The 15741-nt window shown below is 36.9% G+C and overlaps 1 protein-coding gene across 13 annotated transcripts in view; it reads right to left on the reverse strand.

The window, feature by feature from the left end:
* Positions 1-15741, reverse strand: part of ERC1 (ELKS/RAB6-interacting/CAST family member 1) — a 515425-nt gene that overhangs the window by 226219 nt on the left and 273465 nt on the right. For all 13 annotated transcript variants that reach the window (XM_023256613.2, XM_023256607.2, XM_023256611.2 and 10 more), the window contains one exon: positions 3325-3485. In XM_023256613.2, coding sequence (XP_023112381.1) covers positions 3325-3485 — 161 coding nt within the window. The remainder of the gene's footprint in view (positions 1-3324; positions 3486-15741) is intronic.

Genomic DNA, 15741 nt, shown 5'->3' on the forward strand with positions numbered 1-15741 from the left:
TTGGTTAGCTACATAGTGAAAACGAATCAAAAGCTCACTGCATTAGAACCCACTATATGTCAACCATAGTGTTTTGTGTATAATTATACTTAGGTTGTAGTTTTCAACTGAGGTTTTATGAATCATTTATAAGTATGCCATACTTTGGGAATCTACATTTTTAAAATTTATTTATTGAGGGGGGCGGGGAAGAAAAAGAACAAGCAGGGGACGGGCAGAGAGAGAGGGGGACAGAAGATCTGAAGCAGGCCCCATGCTGACAGCGGAGTCCTATGCAGGGCTTAAAACTCACGAACTGTGAGATCATGACCCAAGGAAGTCAGCCACTTAACCGACTGAGCCACCCAGGTGCCCCTGGAAATTTACATTAAAAAAAAAAAAATAGGGAATTCAATTCACTGTTCTAGGGTAAAGAATAAAATACCTGCTGCTTCACAGACTTGGTAGTGCCATGTGGGTTGGCTTACAGGGCAGTGCAAACAGAGAGGATCTGCTAATAAAACCTCCACTCTCTTAACAATATTTGGATAGAGGATTAGGTCTAATGTGCTGAGAGAACTTATTAAAAGGAAGGTATTAAACAACAATTTTACTAACATATGAAACTAAAAGACAACAAGGGGAAATTTAAGTGCAAATTAAAGCAAGGACTACTTTTAGAACTTTATGTTGGCAAATCCGCATGACACAAAACTTATGAAAAAATGACTAAGAACATCATGATACCACAGAATATATTCTGAGCAATGGAAGAAGGTGATTTAAAAGATAGGTCATGGGGCACCTGGGTGGCTCAGTCGGTTAAGCGGCCGACTTCGGCTCAGGTCATGATCTCGTGGTCCATGAGTTCGAGCCCCGCATCGGGCTCTGTGCCGACAGCTCAAAGCCTGGAGCCTGTTTCAGACTCTGTGTCTCCCTCTCTCTGACCCTCCCCCATTCATGCTCTGTCTCTCTCTGTTTCAAAAATAAATAAACATTAAAAAAAAATTAAAAAAAAAAAAAGATAGGTCATATAAGAGTGCCTAGGTGGCTCAGGTGGTTGAGGGTCCAACTTTAGCTCAGGTCATGATCTCACGGTTCATGAGTTCAAGCTCTGCATCGGGCTCTGTGCTGACAGCTCAGAGTCTGGAGCCTGCTTCAGACTCTCTCTCTGCCCCTCCCCTGCTCATGCGCGTGCTCTCTGTCTCTAAAAATAAATAAACATTAAAAAAAAAGAGAGTTCATCTACCAGAGCCAGGTTTTAGCACTTTATTTCTAGAACTTTCATTTAATGTGTATTAAATTTCAATACTACTTATAAATTTCTCTACATACTTTAATCTTTTATGCCTGTCTTATTATGCAAGTGCTTGACATCACCAAAAATAGTTTTGCTAATCACAGTATTTTTCAGAAATGTAATCTCTGACCTGCTTTGGAAAGTGAAGTTCAAAACAGAGTGTAGCACTGTGGTACCAAAAAAGAAAAAAAAAAATTACAACTTCCTTTTCATAGCTTGAAGTCAAACATTCTTTTACAACTTCTTTCATGTCTTTGCAAGGTCCTAATAATAAAGGAAAATTTCTATACAAATACATCACTATTTTGCTATATACAGATTTGTACTTAGTAGGAAAGATCTGACAGGTGAAGTCAAGTACATGGAGACAACAAAACAAAACTTACACACTGTTACTTTAGTGAGGGCTGTTTCTGCTTCGGAAGATCACATGTGATACTTGGTTTTCCACAACATTATATCCATCATTCGTCCATTTCCTTAATTACTTTGGGCTCTGATTTAATTTGCTTCTCAACTCCTACCATGTTTTCAGTAATGGGTCCCAGATCTCTTAAACTCAAATGATTGTATGCTTTATCACCAAAAGTTACCTCTATTACTCCATCTCCAAAATATCAGGTTTTGAATTTTAACCACCAGTGACAAAAAACTTGTCTTATATTTCCTTCACTAACTGCTCCCTAAGAAGCATATTCACAAACTTTTATTCTCCTGATGATACTCAGAACCCTAACCTCTCTCTCCATTCTCCCAAGCATGTCGATTTCTTTCTGGCTTCAAATATGCATCACTTCCAAGAGCAGGTCACCTGTAATGCTTTTCTAAAAGGTTAGAATCTCTTAACCTTGCACTGTGGTCTAAAAATCCATAAATGCAGGTGACACCACAAGAATTTCTTCCTTGACTCTTATGTTGCTATCAGAATATCACATGTGCCATGGAAAATTCACACTAAGGTATAATGGTAAGGTCCTCTTCTAGTCTATAATTTGGATATTAACCTAAAGCAGAAGTTTGTTCATCGTAGGTCAAAGAGACCCAGTATTTATGGAGAGAAGAAGAAACTAATAGAAAGTGAGCACAGATTATACGAGAGAAAATTAACAAAGGAAGGCTGCAGAGCTGTGGACCTGGGCTTAAAATCTGTGACAGAGACCAGAAGCTGCCCAGACAGCTGCCAGAAGCTGCTGAAGGAGAGAGAATATCTCTTCTAAAATAGAAGGGAAGACAACAAAAATACAGGTAGCTGTTGAGGTAAAGAAGGTAACCGAGCTATCCCAGGATAAATTTTTCATAAAACCTGGGAGCAGGATGATGACGCAGAGGTGAAGGTTGGGAATAATAGAAAGTACTACTGAACTCTCAAAAGAGACATATTTGTTTTAAAGAGAAAGAAACCAGAGCTCCAAAGTTCACAATGAAGGAAAAGAAGCATCTATTGTGTACCAGCAGACATGTACATGCTTCACTACAGATTATCTCAGGAGACTAGTAGGAAAATGATGTACAGCAAAGTTCTGTTAAAATTGACGACTTTGTAAAAATTGACTGGAGAATGTGGCAATCTATTAGCTCCTAAATATGGAGGATAAGTACATACGGGCTCATTATACTATTCTCTCTACTTCTACATACTTTCAGAAGTGGTTATAATAAAAAATGTTTTAAAAAAGTCAAGTCCCTAGCTATCAGATGACCTCAGAACCAACAGTCATGTTCCTCAGTAAACTCAAAAATAATGGCTGAATTTTCCATACAATTTTAGAAATTTCAGAGATGCAACTGGATATGGTTACACACACACACACACACACACACACACACACACACACACACACGAGGACTTTAAAATTCAATGAAGAGGCAAAAATAATTCTATTTTGACCAGAATTTGTTCCAAATTTGTTCTAGGGAAAAATACAAGTTTACATTAAAATTAAGCTAAATGTGTTAGGAGTAATAAGTAGGGCCAGAGGATGAAAGTAATGAGAAACAGGTTTTCTACTATGCATATACCTGAAAAGAAGATTATAAACACTTACTTCATCTCCAGAACTTCCTCTAAGTGTTTTCTTCTCTCCGCCCGAAGATTGGTCAAATGAGTTTCCTTTTCTGCCAGAGACTGTTGGGTAGAGGACAGCTTTGCTTTCATGGACTCCAGTTCCTGCTTTACTTTCTCCATAGCCATCAGTAACTCCTCCACCTATGGTAAGTATGGAAAAAAAAAAAAAAAAACTGAACATTTTGATTAATTAAAGACAGAGGAGCAAAGTAACGGGCAATTCCTGGGTCTACAAATTACAAACACACACACACATCAAAAATTCTGTACTCTTTCTGGATCAAACAAATATATCAAGAATATACCAGATAAAGAAATAAATCTCTGGTCTTCCCTCCACTGTAGTTCCTTTCAGGTTCACCAAAAAGAACTTCATTTCCTTTTTGATAAGCACAATTGCATATAAGGCATCAGTTCAAGAAGTCACACTCTGCCACAGTCAGTCCCTTTTGAAGATTTGGAAGTGGTCCACAAATACTCATGAAAATAACAGTATAACACAGATAAAAATAGAGGAACAAAATCACAGAAAATATTTCTATAAGGATTTTAAGAAATAAACTTGACTATAATAACATTCAGTATAAACATACATAAGTCATTTTTATTCATCCAAAAATTTTTCTGTTTACACCTTTAAAAAAATTTCTTTTTGAAGAAATAGCTAGAATTCAATCAGACAGTTTCTTGCTCTAAAGCCAGGTAGATAGAGTTTTCTCAAGGAAGGCAGGAAGAAAAAAAGAAAAATACATAACCACCTAGAGAGAAGACAGAGGAGACCAAATGCTTTAAAAAGATTTGAAAAAAATCCTGAGGGAAAGAAGACAGAACTCTAAAACACAAGGAACTAAGAGAACACAGTATGTACTTCATCAATCTTTTCCACTCAAGCTGGGTGGTGTCCAAATCAGAATTACTTAAATAGACATGTTCATTTTAATTCGGAAAGAAAATATATGCTGGCAAAAATGTGTTAATACCAAAAATCAACCTGAACCAGGTAATCAACCAGCCAACTGCACCAATCACAAGAGTTTATGTCAGGTTGCTGCTTGCCAAGAAATAATTTTGTTGACAACAAGCCTTTTCAGAGGAAGAGGTGGGGGATTTGCCATTCACTAACTCCTACATAAAACCAACTTGTGTGATACTAAAACTGAGAACAGTGTAGAGACAAAACTGCAATATAACAAATCAGAGTTGTTAACAGACCCCAGGATGTTAGTGCCTTATACCCAACCAAAGTTTCCACGTTGATTGGTAACAGCTGCTAAACAGTGATAGCAAACAGACACATTTAGTGTTTTGGCACCTGAATCACCTTACTTTGTGCATATTTTCAGAAGTGATCAAGTTAATTCTCAGCTAATAGCTGTGAAAATAACTGTTGTAAGAATATATATGAATTCACATATCTACAAGCTTTATGTAAATATAAATCACTATCCACCCTTTAGAAAACTACCAGTAAGGATGATTCCATTTTAATCAGTTTAATTCATGGAAAATCTTATTTAAAACTGAAATGAAATGATATACCAAGGTACATTCTTGTAACAGAAAATCAGTAATGGACAGCACCCTTTATAGAAGCTCTAATAAAGTGTGGTATGTGTCCATCTATGATGAACTCACCTTAAATCTCAAAAAAATCTCCCTCTCATCTTTCACTACTCCAAGCAAGGCATGGTATCAGTTTCTTATATAATTTAGATATTATGTATATACATAAGCAAGCATATAAAAACAACTTATTCCTCCTTTTCTATACAAAAAGGAAGTCCACTTTATATATACTCTAAAATTTTTGGTAAGCTTTTTATTGAAATACAACACAAATACAGAAAAATCCATAAATGAAAAATCCAACTTGAAGAATTTTCTCTAAGTTGAACACACCTGTGTAATCAGAACACAGACTTATAAACAGAATATGAAGAGTTCCCCAGAAATGCATCTCATATCCCCTTTCCAGATGAAGAGTAGCCATTATTCTAGCATTCTACCTTATTATTGCTTATTCGTTTATACAAATGGAATTACACAGAATGTAATTTTAAGTACAGATTTTCTTCACTCATGTGTTATGTCTATGAGATAGGAATTCCACTGTGTGAAAATAGCAAAATTTACTGAAGGAACTTTTGATTAAAAAAAAAAAAAACTTTTTTCCAGTTTTACTGAGAAATAATTGACATACATCAATCCCTGTGTAGTATTAAGGCACACAGCATGATGGTTTGATTTACATATTTATACGTGAAATGATTACAATAGGGTCAGCTAACATGTATCGTCACATATAAATACAATAAAAAGAAAAGAGTGAAAAAAGCTAATTTCCTTCTTTTGAAATTTTTTTAATGTGTTTTTTGAGAGAGAGAGAGAAACAGAGTGTAAGCAAGGGAGGGTAAGTGAGGGAGGGAGACACAGAATCTGAAGTATGCTCCAGGCTCTGAGACATCAGCACAGAGCCTCACACGGGGCTTGAACCCACGAACTGCAAGATCATGACATGAGCCGTAGTCAGATGCTTAACCGACTGAGCCACCCAGGTGCCCTGATTTCTTCCTTTTGACGAGAACTCTTAGGATTTGCTCTCTTAACAACATTCCTACATTTATCACAGAACACTATTAGCTATAGTCATCATGTTGTACACTACATCCCTACTACTTATTTTATCTTATAACTGGAAGCTTGTGCTTTTTGACTACCTTCCTCCACATCACACTCATCCCACCTCCTACCTCTGGTAACAAGACTCATGTCTTTTTCTGTGAGTGTGTATTCATTTTGTTTTGTTTTAAATTTCACATATAAGTTAGATAACACAGTATTTTTCTTTCTCTAATTTATTTCACTTAGCATAATACCTGGAAGGTAGGTATATCCACATTTTAATTTTTTTAATTAAAAATAATTTAAAAACTAGTTTTTAATATTAATGGGGTTTAGCTAACTAATTTTTTTCATTTATATTTCTTTTACGTTCAGAGCTTTTTGTATACTGGATAAGAAAATTTTGTCTACCACAAGATCATGGAAAGATTCTTTCTTCTAAATCTTTTATTAAATTACATGTTTCACATTTAGAGGTATAATATATACGCAACTGAATAAATACAGTTGCATGGTCAAATATTATTTTTATCAATTTGGATATCCAACTAAGTCAGCACTCTGAACAGTAGGAGGACTTTTACAGCCACGATAGTAAGGCACTTTCAGCCTACTGGCAAAAGATCTGAAATTATGTGAAAACTACTTACAAACTATAGAAAAGATAATTTGACAATGCTTCATATTGTTCATAAACACCTTAAAATTTAATGAATAAGCAATGTGAAATGTTATATGTATATAAAAAAGGAATATGTATATATTCCAGAACCAAGAGCAATACACCCATCTATATACTCACTATCCTTTATACTTTATTATCTTTTATACTCACTAGCTTTATAAGTGCAATTATCCAACTGTATCCCCCAAGTCCCCTATGATAGGTCATTACTATTCTTTTCTTTTTTTTAACGTTTATTTATTATTGAGAGACAGCGAGAGACACAGCATGAGCAGGGGAGGGGAAGGGGGAGAGGGAGGCACAGAATCCGAAGCAGGCTCCAGGCTCTGAGCTGTCAGCACAGAGCCCGACGTGGGCTCCAACTCATGAACCGCAAGATCATGACCTGAGCCGAAGTTGGACGCTTAACCAACTGAGCCACCCAGGCACTCTGGTCATTACCATTCTTAATTTGTTACTTAATCTCTTCCATTTCTTTATTTTTGCCTTTCGTATGTATTTAAAAATAAATCACTGCTTTATTCTATTAGTTTATGAACACTGTATAAATGGAACCTCCTGACTTTATTTCATCCAACATTATGTTTTTTCATGTAAAAAAGGGACCTATTCTATGTGTGTATTTCTGAACCAAAAGGACAACATACACCTATATAATTCACCACTCAGGAATTAAAAGCAATGAGAGCCAACAACTTTGAACACCACAGCACCCAGGCTATAGTTTCTCACTAAACTGAAAGGGCTCCTTAAAAATACAGCTGATTCTAGATTTGGGCAAGAAATGTACAAAAGGTGAACTTTACACAATTTAGGCCAGAAAGCAAGAGAAATGGGAATCATGGCAAAAAGGGATCATGACACAGAAATCCTTATGAGAAAACAAGAAAAATATATCACAAGAAAGGAAACTACATAAGAATATACCTTCTGAATACAGAAGGTATTCAAAAACTAAAATCAAACTAAAATACTAAAAAATCAAACCCAGTAAGATCTAAAAATTGAGATTTATCCTAAGAATGCAAGGTTGGTTTAACACATAAAAAATAAATGCAATAAACCATATTAATAGAATATAGGACAAAAACACCATATGATTGTCTAAGTAGATGTAGAAAAAAAGCATTTGGCAATTTCTAACAACCTTTCATAACAGAAACAGTCAAGAAAATACAAAGAACCTTCCTTTGGGTGCTTGGGTGACTCAATCAGTTAAGCATCCGACTCCTGATTTTGGCTCAGGTCATGGTCTCATGGTTGTGAGATCAAGCCCCATATTCGGCTCCTTCCTAGGTGTGGAGCCTGCTTAAGATTTTCTCTCTTGTTCTGCCTCCCAACAGCTCTGCCTCTACACACGCTCTCTCAAAACAAACAAACAAACAAACAAACAAACAACAAAAACAAAAAAAAACCCAAAAAACAAACACTTTCTCAGCCTGATAAAGGGCATTTATGAAAAACCCACAGATAATATACTCTTTAATGATGAAAAACGTAATGCTTTCCCTCTAAGGCCAGCACCAAGAACAAGACTAGAAAGAATGTCCTTTCTCACCATTTCTGTTTAATATTGTACTAGAAGTAATAGCCAGGGAAATTAGAATACACAAAAAATTAAAAGGTACCCATGTTGGAAAGGAAGACAAAACTTTTTCTGGTTGAAAATGACAATCTTATATAGTGAAAAATGCTAAGAAATCCTCTAAAAAATTATAATCAACAAGTATACAAAAGTTGCAGAATACAAGATCAATACACAAAAATCAATGGTCTATCCATACATAAGCAACAAACATTCCAAAAATGAAATTAAGAAAACAATTCCATTTAAAATAGCATCAGAAAATGGGGCGCCTGGGTGGCTCAGTCGGTTAAGCATCTGACTTTGGCCCAGGTCATGATCTTGTGGTTTGTGAGTTCGAGCCCCGCATCGGGCTCTGTGCTAACAGCTCAGAGCCTGGAGCCTGCTTCGGATTCTGTGTCTCCTTCTCTCTCTGCCCCTCCCCCCTTGTGCTCTGTCTCTATCGAAAATAAATAAATGTAAAAAAAATTTTTTTAAATAACATCAAAAAGAAGGAAATAGCTAGGTATAAATTTAATTTTTAAAATGCATAACATGTATAGTGGAAATTCTAAAAGATTACTGCAAGAAATTAAAGAAGATTTAAATAAATGGAAAAACATCACATTCACCAATTGAAAGACTTAATATTGTTAAAATGGCAATACTCCCCAAAATGATCCACAGGTTCACCATAATCCCTATCAAAACTGTCTTTTTTTGCAGAAAGTGACAAGTTGATCCTAAAATCCACATGAAAATGAAAGGGAGCCAGAATAAGAAAAGTTATCTTGAAAAAAATAAAATAAAATTGGGAGACTCTTACTTCTTGACTTCAAAACTTACTACAAAACTTCAAGGTAGTGTTGGCATAAGAATGGAAAAAGAGATAAAAAAAAAAAAAAAAGAACTGAGAGTCAAGAAATAAACCCTGTTATGCCAATATGATTTGACAAGAGTGTAAAGGCAATTCAATGAGGAAAGGATATTCTTTTGACTCAAAGGTGTTTGGACAACTGCCATATTGCTTAACATTTTTAATTTTCCATGCCATTAGATTCATGACAAAATTGAGTCACATATCCTATAGAATGCCCCACATATTGGGTTCAGTCGGTTATTTTTTCTATGGTGCTATTTATGCTGTTCCTCTTGTTTTCATGTTTCCTATAAAATGAAAGTTATATCTAAAGTCTTCATTAGATTGAGATTCAATTTGTCTTTTTAACAACAGTACTCCACAAATAAAGTTGTGTACTTCATGTTATAGCATATGAAGAGACACATAATGGTTGTCCAACTTTTAGCAACAACATTGATCATTGGGTGCAGATAGCAATAACCTGATTTCCTCTTTATAAATTTCTCAAGAAATATTTTATCAAGTTCTTTCATCACTTCAATAATAACCAGTATGGTTAAACATGTTTCATTTGTTTAGGGACCATATGTGCTGCTGCTTCTTTGCCACTCAAATCTTTGCCCCTCCCCCTGCCTCCACTGGCTTTTCTTACTCTCGTTGATTTGAAGGAATTTTAAACATATATTCTCAGAAACCAACATTTCATCAATTAAATATTTAGGAAATTACTTCTCCCACTTTGTACACTATGTGTTCCTTTTCATTATGGTATCTCTGTATGCTCAAAAATATCTTAATATAGGGGCGCCTGGGTGGCGCAGTCGGTTAAGCGTCCGACTTCAGCCAGGTCACGATCTCGCAGTCCGTGAGTTCGAGCCCCGCGTCAGGCTCTGGGCTGATGGCTCAGAGCCTGGAGCCTGTTTCCGATTCTGTGTCTCCCTCTCTCTCTGCCCCTCCCCCGTTCATGCTCTGTCTCTCTCTGTCCCAAAAATAAATGAACGTTGAAAAAAAAAAATAAAAAAATAAATAAAAAAAAAATCTTAATATAAACAAATTCATTAAGCCTTTAAGATTTGTGACATTTACATCCTGTTTAAGAAATCCTTCTTCTACCCAGGGTCATACGATATTCCCCACTTTTGTACTGCCTTCAGTAGACTGAATTAGCGGTCCCAATTATTCATTACACTACACTATTAGTATTCATCCACATCCTTCCCATAGTATCATGATGGGCAGAGTATACTGCCTTTAATGACCCTTATTATGGCTTGGCTATATAACTTGCTTAGGCCACTGGGATGGCAACTCAGACACAAGCTGAGGCTCTTAATACATGTAGCTAGGTTGTAGTTCTAACGCTGCCAAAAAATCCCAACATTCTGAGTAGCTGCTGCCTTTCAGTTGGGTCCTAGAAAGAGCCACGTAGGCACGGCCAACCCAGTCAAGGACTAAAGCAAAGCCAACTCTACTAACCTTCCAATCTTTGTGATTAAGAAATAAATGATTATTATAGGTGTGCTAGAGTTCTGAAGAGAAAGAGAAGCAATGGGATATACACTGAATACAGTATGTGTGTGTGTACAGACATACCTTGTTTATTGTGCTTCAAAGACCTTGTATTTTTTACAAACTGAAGTTTTGTGGTGACCTTGTGTCAAGCAAGTCCTTCTGTTGCCATATTTTCAACAGCATTTTCTCAATTCACGTCTGTCACATTGTTATTCTCCCAGTATTTCAAACTTTTTCATTATTATTATTTTAAAAAAATCTTTTTAATGTTTATTTTTGAGAGAGAGACAGAGCATGAGTGGGGGAGGAACAGAGACAGAGGAAGACACAGAATGCAAAGCAGGTTCTAGGCTCTGAGCTGTCAGCACAGAGCCCGACACGGGGCTCGAACCCACAAACCGTGAGATCATGACCTGAGCCAAAGTTGGATGATGCTTAACCGACTGAGCCACCAGGCACCCCACTTTTTCATTATTATTATTATACGTTATAGTGATGTGTGATCTGTGATCTTTGATGTTATTACTATAATTCTTTTGGGAGCACCATAAACTGCACCCAAATAAGACAGCAGACGTCATTTGCCAAATATTGTGTGCTCTATCTGCTCCACCAACTGGCTATTCCCCTGTCACACTCTCTCTCCTTAGGCCTCCCTATTCCCTGAGATACAACAATACTGAAATTATGCCAATTAATAACCCTACAATGGCACCAAGAGTTCAAGTGAAAGAAAGAGTCACAGATCTCTCACTTTAAATCAAAAGCTAGAAATGATTAAGCTTAGAGAGAAAGGCATGTCCAAAGCTGAGAGAGGCTGAAAGCCAGACCTCTTGCACCAACAACCACATTGTGAATGCAAAGGAAAAGTTCTTGAAGGAAATTAAAAGTGCTAGTCTAGTGAACACACGAATGATAAGAAAGTGAAACCACCTTATTGCTCACACGGAGAAAGTTTTAGTGGTCTGGACAGAAGATAAAACCAGCCACAGTGTTCCCTTAAGACAAAGCCTAATCCAGAGCAGAGCCCTAACTTTCTTCAATTCTATGAAGGCTAAGGGACGTGAGGAAACTGCAGAATAAAAATCTAAAGCCAGCAGAGAACTATTCATAAGGTTTAAGAGAAGTTGTCTCCATAACATAAAAATGCAAGGTGAAGCAGCAGTAAGTGCTGATGTAGAAGCCACAGCAATTTATCCAGAAGATCTAGCTCTGATAATTAATAAAGGGGGCTACACTAAACAACAGATTTTCAATGTACATGAAACAGCTTTCTACTGGAAGAAGATACCATCTATGACTTTCATAGCTAGAGAGGATAAGTCAATGCTTATCTTCAAAGCTTCAAAATATAGGCTCTTTTATTATGGACTAACACTTCTGATGACTTTAAGTCGAAGCCAGTGCTCATTTACCATTCCAAAAATCCTGAGGCCCTTAAGAATCATACTAACTGTGCTCTGTGTTCTATAAATGGAACAACAAAGCCTAGATAACAGCACATCTGTTTACAACATGGTCTACTGAATATTTTAAGTCTACTGTTGACACTTACTGCTCAGAAAAGAGATTCTTTTCAAAATATGACTGCTCGTTGGCAATTCACCTGGTCACTGAAGAGCTCTGATAGAGATGTACAATGAGATTATTGTTGTTTTCATGTCTCTAAACCAATATCCATCCTGCAGTCCATCAAGAAGTCGTTTCAGCTTTTAAGTCTTATTATTTAAGAAATACATTTCGGAAAGGCTACAGCTGCCACAGATAGGAACTCCTCTATGGATCTGGACCAAGTAAACTGAAAATCTTCTGAAAAAAATTCATCATTCTAGATGCCAGAAAGAACATTTGTGATTCATGGGAAGAGGTAAAAATATCAACCTGAACAGGAATTTGGAAGCAGTTGATTCCGATCCTCCTGGATGACTGTGAGGGGTTCAAGATTTCAGTGGAGGAAGGAATGGTAGATAGAATAAAAACAGCAGGAGAACTAGAATTAGAAGTGGAGCCTAAAGATGTGACTTAATTGTTGTAATCTTATGATACAATTTGAACAGATGAGAAGTTGCTTCTTTTAGATGAGCTAAGTAAGTGGTTTCTTGAGATGGAATCTACTCCTTCCTGAAGATGCTCTAAAGGCAGGTGAAATGACAATAAAGGATTTAGAATATTATGTAAACTCAGTGGATAAAGTAGCAGACTTTGAGAAGACTGACTCCAACTCTGAAAAAAGTTCTACTGTGGGTAAAATGCTACCAAACAGCATCATAGGCTACAGAGAAATTGTGAAAAAAGAGCTGATGTGGCAAACTTCACAGTGTTCTTATCTGAAGAAATTGCAATAGGTAGTGGGCGAAAACAGCAGACCTCAGAGAGCTCTGAGCAGCTCCACCAACTCTAGCCTAGTCACCATCAACATCCCAGGAGGAGCTGCAGCTGCCAAAACCAGCCCCGTCACCATCACAGCAACCATGAGCAGCAAAGTGGAGACCTTCCAGTCACCCAACCACTGCCCCTGCCCCACCACTGCTGACGCCAAGCCTGACCCCACAGCTGATGATGGTGGCCTCCCATCGGGGTGCCCACCAGCATGTACAAGAAGGTTTTGGTAACAGTAGGATGGTTCAATGTAAGAAATGGATATGGTTTCATTAATAGTAATGACACCAAGGAAGATGTATTTGTACACCTGACTGCCATAAAGAGGAATAACCCCAAGAAGTACCTTCATAGTGTGGGAGATGGAGAGACTGTACAGTCTGATGTGGTTGAAAGACAAAGGGTGAGGAGGTAGCAAATGCTACAGGCCTTGGTGGAGCTCGACTACAAGGCAGTAAATATGCATCAAACTTTAGCATTATAGACACTATCCACAGTGCAGGGGTCCTCCATCAATTACCAGCAGAATTACCAGAACAGTGAAGGTGGGGAAAGCATGAGAGATCAGAGAGTGCTCCCAAGGCCAGACCCTACCGCAGGCAAGAGTTCCCATTTTACTCATGTGGAGACCCTGTAGGCATCAACCACTGTCTTCCAATCTGCTTGTGCAGGGAAAAGTGCTCAAAGTGCTGACAACCAGAATTCAGGAGAATAGGTAGACCAGTGAGACAGAGTATGTATCAGGGTTATAGACAACAATTCCACAGGGGCCTCCTCAGCAGAGACTGTCTAGAGAGGACAGCAATGAAGAAGTTAAGGAAATCAGGAAGATGAGACCCAAGGTAAGCAGTCACCTCAATATTGCTACCTCCACAACTTCAATTACCTACACATATGCCCAAAAAACCCCAAACGACAAGGTGGCAAGAGACAAAAGCAGATGATCCACCAGCTAAGAATTCATCTGCCTCCCCCTGGGCCCCTGCCCCACAGACTAGGGCAGGGCCAAGTAAATGCTGGTATAGCATCTCTACCATCATCTGGGTTAGTCATCCAACAAGAAGAAATGAATAGGATATTCCGGCAATAAGAAATGAACAAAGGACTGGAGGGGAAGATTTTAAGTGCTTGCTTTTTGCCCATTAATCAGATAACTTGAACTATCAGCATTATCTATGGAGCATCACAGGGTTTTTATTATTCTTGCTGAAAGACATCTCTTTTTAGTAATGGCAAATATGCTAAAAAAAAAAACCTGTTTTTTTCTCAATACACCTTTAAAGGTTTTTAAACTGCTTCATATCTGGTCAAGCTAATATTGTTAAAAGCCTCATTCCTGTTTGTAATAAAAGATTACAACTTGATTTTTTTCAAAAAATGTCAACAAACAGCAAGTACCTGTTAATAAAGGTCTTAGAAAGTTGTCCAAAAAACACAAAAAAAATAGAAAGAGGAATTGCCACAGCTACCCCCACCTTCAGCAACCACCATCCTGATCAGTCACAGACATCAATATCAAAGTAAGCAATCTCCACCAGCAAAAATATTACAACTTGCTGAAAGCTCAGATGCTAGTTAGCATTTTTTAGCAATAAAGTATTTTTTAATTAAGGCACAAACATTGTCTTTTTAGACATAATGCTATTGCACACTTAATAAACCACAATATAGCATAAAAATATTATATATATATATGTTATATGTATATGTTATGTGTTATATGTTATATGTATATGTACACACACACACACACACACACACACACACACACACACTCTAAGAAACCAAAAAATTTATTTGATTCACTTTATTGGCACATTCACTTTATTGTAGTGGTCTGGAACCAAACTGGCAATATCTCCAAGGTAGGGCTGTATATGCATGCATATACATACATACACATACACACACACATTTCATTCAATATATGTCCCAATAGTTTTGTTTATCTGTGGGAACCTAACCAATAAATAAATATATATAAAAACTATATTAATGTTAATAAAATTAGATGTAATTACATTAATTACATTAATATAACATACTATAACTATTATACTAATATATAAATGTTACACATATATTAAGATGTGCACATTTTATAAGAAATTATATATAATGTGTAACATTCATATTATAAAACACACACACACACACACACACACACACACACATATATATATATATATATATAACAATATATAAAATAAGTAATTGGCTCAGGAGATTATGGAATCTGACAAGTGCCGAGATTTGCAAACTAAATAAGCAAGCTCAAGACCCAAGAGAGATAGCTGTGAAATTCTGGTCCAAAGACGGGCGCCAACTCAAGACTCAGGAAGAGCCAGTGTTCCAATTAGGGTCCGAAGGCAGGCAAAAGCCAATATCCCAGTTCAAACACAATCAGGCAGGATTTACTCTTACTTGGGAGAGGGGAATCAACTGACCAGAAGGCCTGAATAAAACAGGATGAGGGCCACTCACATTAGAGAGGGCAATCTGATTTACTCAACTGTTATCAATTTAAATGTTAATCTCATCCAAAATACCCTCACAAAAACATGTACAATAAAGTTGACTAAATATCTGGGCACCCTGTGTCTCAGGCAAGTTGACACACAAAACTAACCATCACAATTTGCTGTTGTTTTGTGGTTGTTATACACTATCTGACTGAAAAGCTATCTAAGAGTGTTAAGTATTGTGTTTAACATCTGGTCTTTAAACTCCTTGAAATTGCTTTTTTGTGTATGGTGTGAGGTAGGGGGCCAAT

This window comes from Felis catus, chromosome B4 (assembly GCF_018350175.1).
Source record: "Felis catus isolate Fca126 chromosome B4, F.catus_Fca126_mat1.0, whole genome shotgun sequence".
Taxonomy (NCBI): domain Eukaryota; kingdom Metazoa; phylum Chordata; class Mammalia; order Carnivora; family Felidae; genus Felis; species Felis catus.